This window comes from Salmo trutta, chromosome 21 (genome assembly GCF_901001165.1).
Source record: "Salmo trutta chromosome 21, fSalTru1.1, whole genome shotgun sequence".
In the NCBI taxonomy this organism is placed as follows: domain Eukaryota; kingdom Metazoa; phylum Chordata; class Actinopteri; order Salmoniformes; family Salmonidae; genus Salmo; species Salmo trutta.
Window position 1 is genome coordinate 5,414,766 of NC_042977.1, and position 18,446 is coordinate 5,433,211.

Genomic DNA, 18,446 nt, shown 5'->3' on the forward strand with positions numbered 1-18,446 from the left:
CTGTATAAATAAATATGCACAATATAATCATGTGTATCAAATATGTACGTTTAAAAAAGCTATGTTATAAGTACTGTGTGAGAGAATCCCTAACCTTGCCAACAGACAAAGGGCCTTGATTGGCTTGGCAACAGTAACAAGGCGTGATGTGTAATGAAAACATTTTTGGAGGGGGGGAACGTTTCTTTGGGACCATCAGGCGGCGTTCTGACAAATGATACAAATAAATGTTTCTGCAGTGTACCCATGAAACATGAGTAGATCATTCAAATCTTATATTCTGAGAACATGGCAACCATGTTCTGTGTTCTTTTTCTTTGTGTTCTTGAACATAGCCCTGTTTGTTTGTGTTCTGGAACGTAGCTTTGTCTTTCATTTTTGTTCATTGATTTCACCTGTGTTCGTTTCTCACCTGTTCTTATCAGCTCCCTATTTAATTCAGTTCTTTCTGTTTGTATGGTTGTGTTTGTTTTTGACTGCCTACCTGTGTTTGACCATTGCCTGTGACCACGATTCCTGCCTTCTGTGAAGGCTTAACCTCTCTTGGGTAGGGGGCAGTATTTTCACGGCCGGATGAAAAGCATGCCCAAAGTAAACTGCCTGTTACTCAAGCCCAGAAGCTAGGATATGCATATAATTGGTAGATTTCGATAGAAAACACTCTAACGTTTCTAAAACTGTTACAATTATGTCTGTGAGTATAACAGAACTCATATGGCAGGCGAAATCCCGAGGACAAACCATCCCCCCAAAAATAAATTCAGCCTACCACTGTTTTCAATGGCTGTCACTTTTATTATAAGGCGAAATCCTCCCAGATTGCAGTTCCTAGGGCTTCCACTAGATGTCAACAGTCTTTAGAAAGAGTTTCATGCTGGTTTTTGGAAAAATTTGTCAGAAATTGTAGTTTTTATAGGTGGCTCCCATTTTGGCTGTAGTGTTTCCAAGCGCGTGCAAGAGAGCGCGTTCTTTGGTATTTTTCTCCGGTAAAGACAATAACAATTCTCCGTCTTAAATTTGATTTACGTATTAGGGTACCTACGGTTTGATTATAAACGTTGTTTAACTTGTTTGGAAAAGTTTATTAGTAACATTTGGGATTAATTTTGTATGCATTTTGATGGAGGGAAACTGGGTGGATTATTGACTGAAGCAGTTTTTATGGATATAAAAAAGGACATTATTGAAGTTGGAGTGCCAACAGAAGAAGATCAAATGTAAGGCATTTATTATATCGCTATTTCTGACTTTCGTGGTGCACGTGCCTGGTTGAAATATGTTTTTCATGATTTTGTATGCGGGGCGCTGTCCTCAGATAATCACATGGTGTGCTTTCGCCGTAAAGACTTTTTGAAATCTGACACAGCGGCTGGATTAACAACAAGTTAAGCATTATTTTGATGTATTACACTTGTGATTTTATGAAAGTTAAATATTTCTAATTCTGTAGTTTGAATTTCGCGCTCTGCAATTTCACCGGATGTTGGCCAGGTGGGATGCTACCGTCCCACCTGTCCATAAGAAGTTTTAATAAACATCTGCTGTGCTCTGTGCATGAATCTACACCTTGTTCTCCCTGAGTGTGCATTACAGAATACCTCACCTAAAAATGGATTCAGCGGAGCTACAGCGGCGCCTAACCCAGCAAGAGGAGCTTATGGAGGATATTTGCCATCTTCTCCGTCAGCCTATCTCTACTCCTCCGATGCCAGGTATCGTAACCCATAGCCCTCCTTCGTTTATACCCATGCCTGGAAAATATGACGGTTCACCTGGGAAATGTCAGGGATTTCTGATGCAATGCAGCAAATACATTGAGCACAACCCGATTAACTTCGCCACCGACAGGAGCAGGGTGGATTTTGTTGTGTCTCTACTCACAGGCAAAGCCTTGGATTGGGCCACCACCATAAGGACTGCCAACAGCACAGAACTCGGATCCGAGACCCATTTCCACACCCTCTTCAAAGAGGTATTCGATCACTCTCATCCTTTCGTCCTATAGGAGACCTCCTCATAGAACTTCAACAAGGACGCAATTCAGCTGCCGAGTATGCCCTCGAGTTCCGCACCATGGCTGCAGGGAATGAAGGGAATGAGGCTGCTCTACTTACCGTCTACCGAAGAGGGCTCAACAGGGAACTTCAGGCAGAACTGGCCTGTAGAGGTGACCATTAGGATTTAAATCAATACATTCGTACGTCCCATCTCCATCGACCACCTCATCGCCGACCGCCGAAGACCTCTGCCATTCAGGAACCCGAAACCTTCCTCTTTTCAAAAGTACGTCATCCGTCCGAGTCTTCCAGAGTCCATGCAGTTGGGCCATACTCCTCTCCCGTGTATCAAAAGCGGATCCAAGAAGTGCTCTGCCTATACTGTGGAGGGAAAGATCATCTACTCAGCCATTGCCCTGTTCGCCCCCACGGAGAGATGAGAAGGGTCCCCCCGCTGCCATAAAGGTAGGTGTGTCCTTATTTCTAAATATCTCCCAGAAGCATTTCTCCGTCCCAGTATTGATAACCTTGAAGGGGGTTATGATAAGAGAATGATCTAATAAAGGTAAATTAATAAATAAACCATGATGAATTATTAGTCATACAGCATGGTTAATGAATAATCAATGTAATGATCAATGTAGTGATCGATTAGTCCGATTAGTCCCAGAAAATCTAGTAGAGGCTGTAGAGGGAAATAAATGTGTGTGAGTATTTAGTGTGCCCGTGGGAACAGAGGACAGATGGTAAAGGGAGTAAAAACTTCAAGGGGTTTCTAACCTTGAGGGAAAGGAACAGGCTGAGCTGGATAGTGATAAACAGTGAGGGGAGTCAAAGTGGAGAGGCAGTTCACCAACAGTTTGTGTGTAAATGCATGTGCGTAAGTAAGCAAGAACTATATAATGACTGTTTTGTTATCCTGACCTCAGAACGTTCTCTGAATAAAGCTACAGAAACCTTTTGCAGAAAGCTGAGTCCTTGCCTAATTATTTAACCCATTGTCTTACAAACCTTGAGCATTAGTCAAGGCGTATTGATTATTATCACCAAGATATAAAATTATTTTAACAGGTTACCAAGTATGTAGAAGGCTTGATAGATTCGGGAGCAGCAGGTAATTTTATCGATCACCAGCTAGTACAAGAGCTTGACATTGCTCTAACACCTGTCGGCCCTCCCTTAAGGATTAACACCCTGGACGGGCAGCCATTGGGCACAGGCTAAATCACGCACCTGATACAGAGCGTCACCACACCGAAACCATTCAACTCATGGAACTCTCATCCCCCAAACAGCCACTCATCCTCGGACACCCCTGGCTTTGCCATCACAACCCCGCCATATCGCCATATCGAGAATAAGAACACCTCCTCCCAACTGCCCACTGCACTGAGGATAGGAAACTCTGTCACCACCGATAAGCCCACTATAATTGAGAATTTCAATAAGCATTTTTCTACGGCTGGCCATGCTTTCCACCTAACTACCCCTACTGCATTCAACAGCACTGCACACCCCACAGCTACTCGCCCAAACCTCCCCCATTTCTCCTTCTCCCAAATCCATTCAGCTGATCTTCTGAAAGAGCTGCAAAATCTGGACCCCTACAAATCAGCTGGGCTTGACAATCTGGACCCTTTCTTTCTAAAATTATCTGCCGAAATTATTGCAACCCCTATTACTAGCCTGTTCAACCTCTCTTTCGTGTTGTCTGAGATTCCCATAGATTGGAAAGCAGCTGCTGTCATCCCCCTCTTCAAAGGAGGTGACACTCTTGACCCAAATTGCTACAGACCTATATCCATCCTACCCTGCCTTTCTAAGGTCTTCGAAAGCCAAGTCAACAAACAGATTACCGACTATTTCGAATCCCACCGCACCCTCTCCGCTATGCAATCTGGTTTCAGAGCTGGTCATGGGTGCACCTCAGCCACGCTCAAGGTCCTAAACGACATCGTAACCGCCATCGATAAGAAACAATACTGTGCTGCCGTATTCATTGACCTGGCCAAAGCTTTTGACTCTGTTAATCACCACATCCTCATCGGCAGACTTAGTAGCCTTGGTTTCTCAAACGATTGCGTCGCCTGGTTCACCAACTACTTCTCTGACAGAGTTCAGTGTGTCAAATCGGAGGGCCTACTGTCTGGACCTTTGGCAGTCTCTATGGGGGTACCACAGGGTTCAATTCTTGGGCCAACTCTTTTCTCTGTATACAGAAATGATGTCGCTCTTGCTGCTGGTGAATCTCTGATCTACCTCTACGCAGACGACACCATTCTGTATACTTCTGGCCCTTCTTTGGACACTGTGTTAACAACCCTCCAGACGAGCTTCAATGCCATTCAACTCTCCTTCCGTGGCCTCCAACTGCTCCTAAACACAAGTAAAACTAAATGCATGCTCTTCAACCGATCGCTGCCTGCACCTGCCCGCCCATCCAGCATAACTTCTCTGGACGGTTCTAACTTAGAATTTGTGGACAACTACAAATACCTAGGTGTCTGGTTAGACTGTAAACTCTCCTTCCAGACTCACATCAATCATCTCCAATCCAAAGTGAAATCTAGAATTGGCTTCCAATTTCGCAACAAAGCATCCTTCACTCATGCTGCCAAACATACCCTCGTAAAACTGACCATCCTACCAATCCTCGACTTCGGCGATGTCATTTACAAAATAGCCTCCAATACCCTACTCAACAAGCTGGATGCAGTCTATCACAGTGCCATCCGTTTTGTCACCAAAGCCCCATATACAACCCACCACTGCGATCTGTATGCTCTCGTTGGCTGGCCTTCACTTCATAATCGTCGCCAAACACATTGGCTCCAGGTCATCTACAAGACCCTGCTAGGTAAAGTCCCCCCTTATCTCCGCTCACTGGTCACCATAGCAGCACCCACCTGTAGCACGCGCTCCAGCAGGTATATCTCTCTGGTCACCCCTAAAGCCAACTCCTCCTTTGGTCGTCTCTCCTTCCAGTTCTCTGCTGCCAACGACTGGAACGAACTACAAAAATCTCTGAAATTGGAAACACTTATCTCCCTCACTAGCTTTAAGCACCAGCTGTCAGAGCAGCTCACAGATCACTGCACCTGTACATAGCCCATCTATAATTTAGCCCAAACTACTACCTCTTCCCCTACTGTATTTATTTATTTTATTTATTTTGCTCCTTTGCACCATATTATTTATATTAGAACTTTGAACTTTCTTCAAACTACAAATCTACCATTCCAGTGTTTTTCTTGCTATACTTTATTTACTTTGCCACCATGGCATTTTTTTGCTTTTACCTCCCTTATCTCACATCATTTGCTCACATTGTATATAGTCTTATTTTTTTTGTACTGTATTATTGACTGTATGTTGTTTTACTCCATGTGTAACTCTGTGTTGTTGTATGTTGTCGAACTGCTTTGCTTTATCTTGGCCAGGTCGCAATTGTAAATGAGAACTTGTTCTCAACTTGCCTACCTGGTTAAATAAAGGTGAAATAAATAAATAAAAAAATAAAAAAATCGTGGCAACAAGGTGAACTACTGTCCTGGTCTTCTACCTGCTTCTCCAGTTGTCTCAGTCTACCCTGCAGAGCCACCACCATTGAGGACTCTACCTCGGCAGTGCCACCCACCACACCATCTGAATACGCCCAGTACAGCGACGTCTTCAGCAAAATTAAGGCCTCCACTCTGCCACCACATCGCCAGGAGACTGTGCGATTGACTTAATCCTTGGAGTGTCCCCACCGAAGAGCCTTGTTTACCCCCTATCTATCCCGGAAAATGAGGCAATGGAGAACTACATTGATGAATCACTCAAACGGTTTCATTCGTCCTTCTTCTTCCCCGGCTGCATCCAGTTTCTTCTTCGTTGGAAAAAAGGATGGTGGTCTCCCTCCATGTATTGATTATCATTCCCTGAATGACGTCACGGTCAAGAACTGTTTCTCTCTTCCTCTGATCCTAGCGACCCTTGAACAAGTGGGCAGCGCCAACATCTATACTAAACTCGACCTGTGAAGTGCATATAACCTTGTCCGTATATGTGAAGGCGATGAATAGAAGACAGCCTTTATCACCGCTCGAGGGGACTACGAATACCTGCTCATGCCTTATGAACACCCCCGCCGTCTTCCAATCCTTTATGAACGAGGTTTTCCAGGATATGATCAACCGCTTTCTCATCGTCTACATTGATGACATCCTGATTTACTCGTACTCCCTGAAGGAACACATAGAGCACGTGCAAAAGGTTCTTCAACGGCTCCTTGACCATAACCTTTATGTGAAGACTGAAAATAGTGCCTTCCATGTAACCTCGGTAAACTTCCTCGGCTTCGTACTGACACCTGGAGGGGATGAGAACAAAGTCACCGCTGTCAGTAACTGGCCCAAACCCACCACCGTTAACCTGTTGGGGCTAGGGGGCAGTATTTGCACGGCCGGATAAAAAACGTACCCGATTTAATCTGGTTACTACTCCTGCCCAGTAACTAGAATATGCATATAATTGTTTGATTTGGATAGAAAACACCCTAAAGTTTCTAAAACGGTTTGAATGGTGTCTGTGAGTATAACAGAACTCAGTAGCAAGCGTCCCACCTAGCCCATAGAGGTTAAAGAACTCCAACGTTTCATTGGGTTCTCCAACTTCTATCGCCGGTTCATTTGGAACTTTAGTTCTACTGCCGCAACCCTCACTGCCCTTACCAGCCAAAAGACCCAGACCCTTCAATGCACTGATACCTCCGTGACTGTGTTCAACTTGAAATGCCTCTTCACCTCAGCTCCTGTCCTTTGTCAACCTGATCCAACCCTTCCTTTCACCCTGGAGGTGGATGCCTCCGAAATAGGAGTAGGAGCCATACTCTCTCAGCGGGTCGGAACACCTCTCAAATCACATCCCTGTGCCTTCTTCTTCAGGAAGTTATCCCCCGCTGAGAGGAATTACGATGTGGGGAACAGAAAACTCCTCGCCATCAAGCGGGCCCTCGAGGAGTGGCACCACTGGTTGGAGGGTGCACAACATCCCTTTCTCATCCTAACAGATCATCGTAATCTGGAATATAGCAGAGGTGCCAAGAGGTTAAACTCCAGACAAGCCCGCTGGGCTCTCTTCACACGCTTCCATTTTCATGTTACTTACATCCCTGGAAAGAAAAACGTAAAAGCTGATGCTCTCTCCCACCAGTTTGACCTTCCGACCAGTAACTCAGACCCTACACCCATTCTTCCTTCCTCTTGCATTATGGGACTGGTACAGTAGGAGGTTCACTCTGCCATACAAGAAGCCCTAACCTCAGACCTGGCTCCTCCTGAGACACCAGCTGGGAATAGTTACGTACCAGCAGCTGTAATACACCAACTGATGCAATGGTGTCACACGTCCTTGGGGTCAGGACATCCGGGCATTACACGAACCACCGAACTTCTAGCCCGGAAGTTCTGGTGGTCCTCACTGGCATCTGATGTAAGGGAATACGTACTCTCCTGTCCAGTCTGTGCCCAAACCATAAGCCCTCCATCTCCCTTCGGGGAAGCTTCAACCTTTGCCAATCCCTCGCAGACCCTGGTCCCACATAGCTGTTGACTTCATCACAGACCTTCCTGAATCCTCTGGTAACACCACCATCCTTGTCATAGTAGACCGTTTTTTCAAAAATGTGTCGTCTGGTTCCTCTTCCTCATCTATCTAACGCCGTGGAATTGGCGGAATGTATGTTCCAGCAGGTGTTCTGTCTATATGGGATTCCGGAGGACATCGTCTCTGACCGCGGGCCCCAGTTTGTTTCCTGGGTGTGGCGAGCCTTCTGGGACCGACTGGGGGTCGCCCTCAGTCGGTCGCCCTCAGCCTCTCCTCCGGGTACCACCCCTCATCCTTGATTACAAATGCCTGAGAGGTCGCATCCACTACCTTAGTGGACCGGGAAGGTTATGGGCCTGAAGACCAGTCCTGGGTCCCCGACCAAGACATCCTTGACCCAGAGATGTTTCAGGCATTTCACCATAATCGTCCAGATCGTCCCGCTCCCCGACTTTGGGGTTGACCCCCGAACAGACCCACTGGACATCAGCCTCGATGCAGAACGTCGGGTCAGTCCACGACCTCGTCGAACCAGCCTGCCAAACCTCGACCCCGAGGTAGGCGTCCACCTCTGCTCCCCCGCTGGCCCCACCCTCCGTTGCCGTTGGGTCGTCAGGAGCCTCGCTTGGGGGGGAACTGTAAGGTTCTGCTTTTCTTTTCTTAGTTAACCTTGTGTTCTTTTTTTTGTGTTCTGGAATGTAGCCCTGTCTTGGATTTTTGTTCATTGATTTCACCTGCGTTCGTTTCTAACATGGTCTCATCAGCTCCCTATTTAGTTCAGTTCTTTCTGTTTGTATGGTTGTGAGGTATTGTTTGTTTTTGACTGCCTATCTGTGTTTGACCATTGCCTGCCTGTGACCACAATTCCTACCTTCTGCGACGGCTTAATAAACATCTGCCGATCTCTGCGTGTGAATCTACACCTTGTTCTCCCTGAGTATGCATTACACAAATGCAGCTACTTTGGTGTTATTCTGGCTGCACTTTGACGTGACTGTAAATTAGTCGTAGTTGGCTAGCTAGCAAGTAAGGGATAAGAATGTTGCCAGCTAGTATGGCAATGAAACATTTAGAATGAACGACTGCATAGATGCAGAACAAAAAGACTGAACAACTGGGTCGCGTCTCTAGCAACCGAACCGATAGAACAAACAACCAGACGGCTTGGGTAGTAACCTTAGATTTGTGTCTTCTTGAAGGATGAAATAGTATGAGTAAATTCATCAAAATAACCTTTTTAATGAAAATATGTCAATTATTTGGATATGTTGGTAAACCGTTGTTTAAAAGTGATAATGCCCTCCAAGCCAGTGTTTGGAGGATATGCACCGAGTTGTCTGTCTAAACTACTGGCACACAGCGCGGACACCCATACATATCCCACAAGACATGCCACAAGAGTTCTCTTCACAGTCCCCAAGTCCAGAACAGACTATGGGAGGTGCACAGTACTACATAGAGCCATGACTACATGGAACTCTATTCCAGAAAAATTAACTGACGCAAGAAGTAAAATTTGATTTAAAAAAACAGATAAAAAAACACATTGTGGAACAGCGGGGACTGTGAAGCAACACAAACATGTGCGCGCGCTCACACACACACACACACACACACACACACACACACACACACACACACACACACACACACACACACACACACACACACACACACACACACACACACGATACATACACATGGATTTAGTACTGTAGATATGTGATAGTGGTGGAGTAGGGGCCTGAGGGCACACAGTGTGTTGGGAAATCTGTGAATGTATTGTATGTTTTTAAAATTGTATAAACTGCCTTAAAACTTCTTATGGCTTGGGGGCAGTATTTCGACATCAGGATGAGAAGCATGCCCAAAATAAACTGCCTGTTACTCAGGCCCAGAACTGTTAAAATAATGTCTGTGAGTATAACAGAACTGATATGGCAGGCGAAAACCTGAGGAAAATCCATCCAGGAAGTGGGATTTTTTTTATGTGGGCACTTTTCAAATGAATGCCTATAGAGTTTCTAATGGGTTAGGACCCAGATTGCAGTTCCTATGGCTTCCACTAGATGTCAACAGTCTTTAGACATTGTTTCAGGCTTGTTTTCTGAAAAATGAAGAATGAGATCTTTCTCTCAGTAGACTGAGGAAGAACGCTGAGCTGTTTGCGCGCATGACCGATTGCGCGCCCTTCGTTGTTTTTCCTTTCTATTGAATATGCTATTGTCCGGTTGAAATATTATTGATTATTTAGACAATTGACAACCTGAGGATTAATTATAAACATCGTTTGATATGTTTCGACGAACTTTACCGGTACTATTAGGAAGTATTCGTCTGCATGTTTTGACCGCCTTTGAGCCAGTGGATTACTGAACAAAACAGAGTTTTTGGGATATAAAGAGGGACTTTATCAAACAAAACAAAAATTTATTGTGTAGCTGGGACTCTTGTGACTGCAACCATATGAAGATCTTCAAAGGTAAGTGATTCATTTTATCGCTATTTCTGACTTTTGTAATTCCTTCACTTGGTTGTAAAATGTTTGTATGCTTTTGTAAATGGGGCGCTGTCCTCAGATAATGGCATGGTATGCTTTCGCCGTAAAGCCTTTTTGAAATCTGACAAAGCGGCTGGATTAACAAGAAGTTCATCTTTAAGCCGATGTATAACACTTGTATTTTTTATGAATGTTTATTATGACTATTTCTGTATTTTGAATTTGGCGCTCTGCAATTTCACCGGATGTTGTCGAGGTGGGTCGCTAGCGGAACGCCTGCACCAGACAGGTTAACCTGTTGGGGCTAGGGGGCAGTATTTACACGGCCGGATAAAAAACGTACCCGATTTAATCTGGTTACTAATCCTACCCAGTAACTAGAATATGCATATACTTATTATATATGGATAGAAACACCCTAAAGTTTCTAAAACTGTTTGAATGGTGTCTGTGAGTATAACAGAACTCATTTGGCAGGCAAAAACCTGAGAGATTCCTTTACAGGAAGTGGCCTGTTTGACCATTTATTTGCTTTCTTTGACATCTCTTCCAAAAGCTCAGGATCTCTGCTGTTACGTGACACTTCCCACGTCTCCAATGGGGTCTCAGAGCCCGGGAAAAACCTGACTGACGTAATTCAAAGCCCTGGCTGAAACACACGAGAGCTTTTGCTAAGTGGTCTATCAGAGGACAAAGGCTTAGGCGCGTGACCTGCCCCGCCCCCGTCTTTCTGTTTTTCCCTCAGTTTACAGACACGCAGATTCCCGGTCGGAATATTATCGCTTTTCTACGAGATAAATTGCATAAAAATTGATTTTAAACAGCGGTTGACATGCTTCGAAGTACGGTAATGGAATATTTAGAATTTTTTTGTCACGAAATGCGCCATGCGCACGACCGTGATTTACCATTCTGATAGTGTCTAGAACGCACAAACAAAACGTCGCTGATGGAACATAACGATGGATTATTTGGGACCAAACCTACATTTGTTATTGAAGTAGAAGTCCTGGGAGTGCATTCTGACGAAGAACAGGAAAGGTAAGACCATTTTTCTTATAGGAAATATGATTTTGATGAAGGCTAAACTTGCCGGGTGTCTAAATAGCTAGCCCGTGATGGCTGGGCTATGTACTTAGAATATTGCAAAATGTGCTTCATCCGAAAAGCTATTTTAAAATCGGACATATCGAGTGCATAGAGGAGTTCTGTATCTATAATTCTTAAAATAATTGTTATGCTTTTTGTGAACGTTTATCGTGAGTAATTTAGTAAATTGTTAGTAAATTCCCCGGAAGTTTGCGGGGGGTATGCTTTTTCTGAACGTCACATGCTAATGTAAAAAGCTGTTTTTTGATATAAATATGAACTTGATTGAACAGACATGCATGTATTGTATAACATAATGTCCTAGGTGTGTCATCTGATGAAGATCATCAAAGGTTAGTGCTGCATTTAGCTGTGGTTTGGGTTTTTGTGACATTATATGCTAGCTTGAAAAATGGGTGTCTGATTATTTCTGGCTGGGTACTCTGCTGACATAATCTAATGTTTTGCTTTCGTTGTAAAGCCTTTTTGAAATCGGACAGTGTGGTTAGATTAACGAGAGTCTTGTCTTTAAATAGCTGTAAAATAGTAATATGTTTGAGAAATTGAAGTAATAGCATTTCAAACGTTTTGAAAATCGCGCCACAGGATTCAACTGGCTGTTACGTAGGTGGGACGATTTGGTGCCACCTAGCCCATAGAGGTTAATTAAATTAAGACGAACACTAACTCCGCTGCATTTTGGTCCACTCGCTCTAAAGACAGCCGTTACAACAATAGACAAACATAGTGTGCTTGTAACGATCGTCGTAGAGAGGTGACCAAGATGCAGCGTGGCACGTGTTCATGATTATTTATTTAAATCAAATAAACACTTGAACAAAAATAACAAACGGAAACAAAAGTGCACAGTTCTGTCAGGTACAGAAACACAAAACAGAAAACAACTACACACAAACACAGGTGGGAAAAGGCTGCCTAAGTATGATTCCTAATCAGAGACAACGATAGACAGCTGCCTCTGATTAGGAACCATACTCAGCCCAAAACAAAGAAATACAAAACATAGAATGCCCACCCTACACCCTAACCTAACAAAATAGAGAAATAAACCGTCTCTCTCAGGTCAGGGCGTGACAGTGCTGAAACTAATAACACAAATTATTGTATTTTCCTTGTCTATATTGAATATATCATTTAGACGTTCACAGTGTAGGTTGGAAAAAGCATGTGAACCCCTAGGCTAATGACTTCTCCAAAAGCTTATTGGAGTCAGGAGTAAGCTAACCTGGAGTCCAATCACTGAGACGAGATTAGAGATGTTGGTTAGAGCTGCCCTGCCCTATAAAAAACACTCACAAAATTTGAGTTTGCTATTCACAAGAAGCATTGCCTGATTTGAACCATGCCTTGAACAAAAGAGATCTCAGAAGACTTAAGATTAAGAATTGTTGACTTGCATAAAGCTGGAAAGGGTTACAAAGTATCCCTAAAAGCCTTGATGTTCATCAGTCCACGGTAAGACAAATTCTCTATAAATAGAGAAAATTCAGCACTGTTGCTACTCTCTCTAGGAGTGGCCATCCCGCAAAGATGACTGCAAGAGCACAGCGCAGAATGCTCAATGAGGTTAAGAAGAATCCTAGAGTGTCAGCTAAAGACTTACAGAAATCTCTGGAACATGCTAACATCTCTGTTGACGAGTCTATGATTCGTAAAACACTAAACAAGAATGGTGTTCATGGGAGGACACCACGGAAGAAGCCACTGCTGTCCCAAAAAAACATTGCTGCACGTCTGAAGTTCGCAAAAGAGCACCTGGATGTCCACACAAAATATTCTGTGGACAGATGAAACTAAAGTTGAGTTGTTTGGAAGGAACACATAACACTATGTGTGGAGAAAAAAAGTCACAGCACACCAACACCAAAACCTCATTCTCACTGTAAAGTATGGTGGAGGGAGCATCATGGCTTGGAGCTGCTTTTCTGCCTCAGGGCCCGGACAGCTTGCTATCATTGATGGGAAAATGAATTCTCAAGTGTATCAAGACATTTTGCAGGAGAATGTAACACTATCTGTCCGCCAATTGAAGCTCAACAGTAGTTGGGTGATGCAACAGGACAACAACCCAAAACACAGAAGTAAATCAACAACAGAATGGCTTCAACAGAAGAATATACACCTTCTGGAGTGGACCAGTCATAGTCCTGACCTCAACACGATTGAGATGCTGTGGCATGACCTCAAGAGAGCAGTTCACACCAGACATCCCAAGAATATTGCTGAACTGAAACAGTTTTGTAAAGAGGAATGGTCCAAAATTCCTCCTGACTGTTGTGCAGGTCTGATCCGCATCTATAAAACATTTGTGGTTGAGGTTATTGCTGCAAAAGGAGGGTCAACCAGTTATTAAATCCAAGGGTTCACATACTTTTCCCACCCTGCACTGTGAATGTTTACACGGTGTGTTCAATAAAGACATGAAAACATATAATTGTGTGTTATTAGTGTAAGCAGACTGTGTTTGTCTATTGTTGTGACAGATGAAGATTAGATCAAATTTTATGACACATTTATGCAGAAATCCAGGTAATTCCAAAGGGTTCACATACTCTTTCTTGCCACTGTAGATTCTACAGACCCTACTGAGTAATCCCAAACCCACTTTTACTTTGGCACATAGAATAGTTTTTTCTCTATAAACCAATATGTAATTCATATACAATGTATTGCATTGGATTGAATGGAATGGGTGGAGTAGAAGGTGCTGCTGGTTATTTAGACCACAGTCCCCATGAAATAACACCATATTTAGATTCTACAGACCATACAGAGAATTGTATTAATAGTGTATTTCTTTAAATATAGCTTACACAATAGTTTTCAACATACCAGTATTGGTATAAACTTTCTAAAGAAATACTGGTATAAATAATACAAAATTCAAAGTAAAAGTATGTCAAATTATCCATACATTTTTCAAAAGTGTTTGCAATACTGTGAAAACAGTTCTACTGCACTAGAGTGCAAAAAAATTGATATTCCCAAAGTTTATCATGTCTTTGCAGGGGGACTCATGTTTTGAAAAAATACATCCTTGATCGTAGTGTTAGTAGAAGGGTAATATGTGCAATGCATTGGAAACATAGAGCTAGATAGAGGACTCATCTTCATACCATTGAGGCTACAACCCATAGGAATCCCCACTCAGTTGAATTTTACTCAAATTAGTAATTTACTCAAATTCTTATCTCTTATCCAGAGCAATTTACAGGAGCAATTAGGGTTAAGTGCCTTGCTTAAGGGCACAGATTTTTCACTTAGTCGGCTCTGGGATTTGAACCAGCGGCCTTTCGGTTACTGGCCCAACGCTCTTAACCGCTAGGCTACCAGTTGACTAATTTAAAATGGCGGAATCATGGTGGAAGCCCTCAATTGCAAATGCCATGCTAAAACAGGTTATATTCATAATGAGTCCTCTATCTATCTCTATGGTTGGAATGCAAAAACAGGATGTTGCGGACTAACTACATCACTTGCCGTTTAAACGCACACTGATGTTGTGTATAATGTTAGACTTTACTGCATTCAAACATAAAGCATCTATATACTTTGCCTCTTCCTCTCTGATCCAAATACATTTGATATTAATAGTTCATTCAAGGTATACGTCCTGGCAAAAAAATATTCATGTAAAGACAAAGTTTCACCTTTGTTAGTAGAGTCTGTCTTTTTGAACGGTCTTCCATTTGACTGACAAAAACATTAATAAAAAAACTAAGTTTAATATTTTATGTGCATTCATTGCACGTTTCACAAGGGTTATAATAATCCAGAAAACATATTAGCCTAAATATGAACAGCATGATAATCCACTAATGTCAATGTAGGCCTATGTCTTGATGTCACAAGATATGGTTTAAATGTATTTTATTTGACCATGCATCCCACCCTATATCAAATAAGAAAAGGAAGTTAATATTCAACCGGTATATCCAATGGTTAAGGTTAGGCATAGGGATAAAAATGGGCTAAGAATAGGGCTACATTTAAGGTCAGGATTAGGGTAAGGTTAGGCATTGGTTAACTTTCCCCCATCCAAACCGATCTGACACCCAATGAAGAGAGAGATGTACGCTGTCTAGTGCCTGAATACAAATTTTACAACCACAAAAAAATACTGATCAAAGGACAATCTGTTGCATATTGGTATCATGTTTATGGTCTCAAAAACAACATGTTGTTTGACTTTTGTCTGCTGTAGTAACGTATGTCACTGCCTCTCCTGGTAATTCCATCCAAAACCTAAAATACATCTGCGAATGCCATTCATTCACTGACGGGACTTCTGTTAACCAGAAAGTTGAATGTTTATGTTAAACTGTTCAATGTCTTCAAATGTTATGTAGCCTAATAGTGTTTTTCATTTCGACTATAGAGACTGGTGATAATGGAAATTGATCCCTGTCAGATATATCTGACATTGGTGTGTGTGTTTGTGTGTATGGGGGGGGGGGGGGGGGGGGGGGGGGGGGGGGGAAATGTGGGTGCACGTGACAAGGAGCTGTACCCCAGCTGCCGGAGTAGTCTAAAATTAATCTCTCTTTTTATTGGCCATCAGGCCCAAAGCCTTTTTAGGGGTGTGTGTTTGTGCTATGTGAGTGCCCCAACAGGGGTTCACTTCTCGTGGCCAGAAATGTTCTAACCTGAGAGAGAGATCCAGACATACAGAGGCAGCATACTACTAAAGGACCAGGTAAGTCACTATACACACAAACACACAGGCGGGAGCTGCGACAAACATAGTCTCACAACACATTACACAACACATAGGCTCACTCCTATGAAACATTTAAACACACAGAGCTTTTACTTTATGAATATGACACCATTGCGTAAGCCTACCTTTTAAAATGTTCATGGTATTGAACCACAGTGTCTTTCTAGTCACCCACATGATATGCTCATTTTACTGAGGGTAAAGGATTGTGAAAGTGTGCAGAATGGGTATTCATAGAGTAATAGAAGACTGATTGGTTCTTACTAACTTAACGTCCACTTTGTTCAAAAGGTCGTCGTTTTACTACGATAAAGTGGTACACGTATTTTGAGTATGTATCATGCTACAATTTGTTTCTATCCAGGTCCTTGTAAAACATTTGTGTTGAAGTCAACAATTTAGTAATGATGATCTCTTACTAGGTTGTATTGATGTAAATGAAGTGGGCGCCAAGTTTGGTCCTAGAGAACAGGTTATGCTTTGGAAACAGCCAAAACACCTGATTCAACTAAAGGTCTTGATTATGTATTTCGATATATGATTTTGGATGCATTAGGTGTGCTAGCGCTGAACTGGAACAAAAGCCTGCACTCCAAGACCAGGGTTAGTAGCTACAGCATTTTAGGCATATTATGGATCCCCCACTCAGGTTCTAAGTGGTAGAAGCACACCGGATTCAAATAATGAATAACCATCATGTAAAATCATGGTCTGATCATCATTTTTTTGTCTGGACCCAGATAAGCTGATGCATGTGTTACTAGTGCTGAGATGGAACTAAAGCTCGTATTGGTAATGAGGTGTTTGTGTGTTTCCCTCGCAGGCAGCCATGTCGGTCTCTCAGATCACCCCCACCCTGTTCCTGAGTGGAGCAGACGCCCCCCTCAACCAGGCACTGGTCTCCCGCAAGGGCATTACCCTCATCGTCAATGCCACCCTCAACCACGTCTGCCCAGTCTACCCAGGCGTGGAGTGCCTGCGTGTGCCCGTCTCCGACCTGCCCAGCGCCCGTCTGGGTGACCACTTTGACCGTGTGGCAGAGCGCATCCACAGCAACCGGACGGGTGGTACGCTGGTGCATTGTGCGGCTGGCATGAGCCGCTCGCCAGCCCTGGTCATAGCATACCTAATGCGCTACCGGGGAGTGACTCTGTGCCGGGCCCACGCATGGGTGCAGGAGAGTCGGCCGTACGTACGACTCAACGCGGGTTTCTGGGCGCAGCTACTAGAGTTTGAGAAGAGGCTCTATGGGAAGAATACGGTTAAGGTGGCTGCGCCCATGCCGCCGGTGCAGCCGCCCCTGTTGCCATGGACACTTCGGTCATCATGGACACAGCGGTCACCACCGCTGTTGCCCAGGTCACCGTTGTTGTCGTCTTTGTCGCAGGCCAAGAGGTTGAAGAAGGGTAGGCTTGTAAGGAAATAGTAGGGAGGGAAGTTTGCTTTTCTGTCTGAAGATGTGAGGGGAGAACTTACAGCCCTACTGCCTGAGGATGTAAACCAGGGAAGCGGGCATGTCCCTTGCCTTGATTTGATAGTACAATAATAATCTTTATATATATATATATATATATATATATATATATACCCTAAACCAAAATATAAACACAACATGCAACAATTTTTAAGATTTTACTGAGTTACAGTTCATATAAGGAAATCATTCAATTTAAATAAATTCATTAGGTCCTAATCTATGGTTTTCACATGACTGAGAATACAGATATGCATCTGTTGGTCACAGACACCATAAAGAAAAGTAGGGGCGTGAATCAGAAAACCAGTCAGTATATGGTGTGACCACGTTTTGCCTCTTGTATCGCGACAGATGAGTTGATCAGGCTGTTGATTGTGGCCTGTTGAATGTTGTCCCACTCCTCTGCAATGGCTGTGCGAAGTTGCTGGATATTGGTGGGAACTGGAACACGCTCTCGTACACGTTGATCCAAAGCATCCCAAAAATGCTCAATTGGTGACATGTCTGCTGAGTATTGTGTACAGATTCTTGCGACATGGAGCCGTGCCTTATCATGAGGTGATGGCGGCGGATGAATGTCAGTGGTTTCAAATTGCAATTGATAAAATGCAATTGTGTTTGTTGTCCATAGCTTATGCCTGCCCATACTATAACCCCACCGCCACCATGGGGAACTCTGTTCACAACGTTGATATCAGCAAACCGCTCGCCCACACGACTCAGGATTCCTGGTACAGTTGAAACCAGGAGTCATCCGTGAAAAGCACACTTCTCCAGCGTGCCAGTGACCATCAAAGGTGAACATTTGCCCACTGAGGTCGGTTACAACGCTGAACTGCAGTCAGATCAAGATCCTGGTGAGGGCGATGAGCACGCAGATGACCCTGACACAGTTTATTACAGTTTGTGATGAAATTCTTCAGTTGTGCAAACCCACAGTTTCATCAGCTGTTTGGGTGGCTGGTCTCAGACGATCCCGTAGGTGAAGAAGCCGGATGTGGAGGTGCTGGACTGGCTTGGTTACTCGTTGTCTGCGGTTGTGAGGCTGTTTGG

At 43.6% G+C, this 18,446-nt stretch overlaps 1 protein-coding gene and 1 long non-coding RNA gene across 3 annotated transcripts; one reads left to right on the forward strand and one right to left on the reverse strand.

Moving 5' to 3' along the window:
- Positions 1–375: 375 nt before the first annotated feature.
- LOC115156560 (uncharacterized) lies at positions 376–8,569 on the reverse strand. Its single transcript, XR_003868285.1, has 2 exons — positions 8,338–8,569; positions 376–412 (listed from the first exon to the last, which is right to left on the reverse strand). It is a non-coding gene; the product is annotated as an uncharacterized LOC115156560 (long non-coding RNA).
- A 7,159-nt stretch (positions 8,570–15,728) lies between these two features.
- si:ch1073-184j22.2 (dual specificity protein phosphatase 18) lies at positions 15,729–17,490 on the forward strand. 2 transcript variants are annotated; one of them, XM_029706193.1, is made up of 3 exons: positions 15,729–15,892; positions 16,473–16,519; positions 16,740–17,490. In XM_029706193.1, exon 3 carries the CDS (start codon positions 16,746–16,748, stop codon positions 17,340–17,342), a length of 597 nt encoding a protein of 198 aa, XP_029562053.1. In that variant the 5' UTR covers positions 15,729–15,892; positions 16,473–16,519; positions 16,740–16,745; the 3' UTR covers positions 17,343–17,490. The 2 variants fall into 2 exon arrangements, with proteins under 2 accessions (XP_029562053.1, XP_029562052.1); XM_029706192.1 differs by lacking the exon at positions 16,473–16,519 and having other exon boundaries at positions 15,730–15,892.
- The last annotated feature ends 956 nt before the right edge of the window (positions 17,491–18,446 follow it).

Bases quoted from the DNA above. Each gene is read 5' to 3' on its own strand.
- si:ch1073-184j22.2 (XM_029706193.1), top strand. From the start codon at position 16,746: ATGTCGGTCTCTCAGATCACCCCCACCCTGTTCCTGAGTGGAGCAGAC.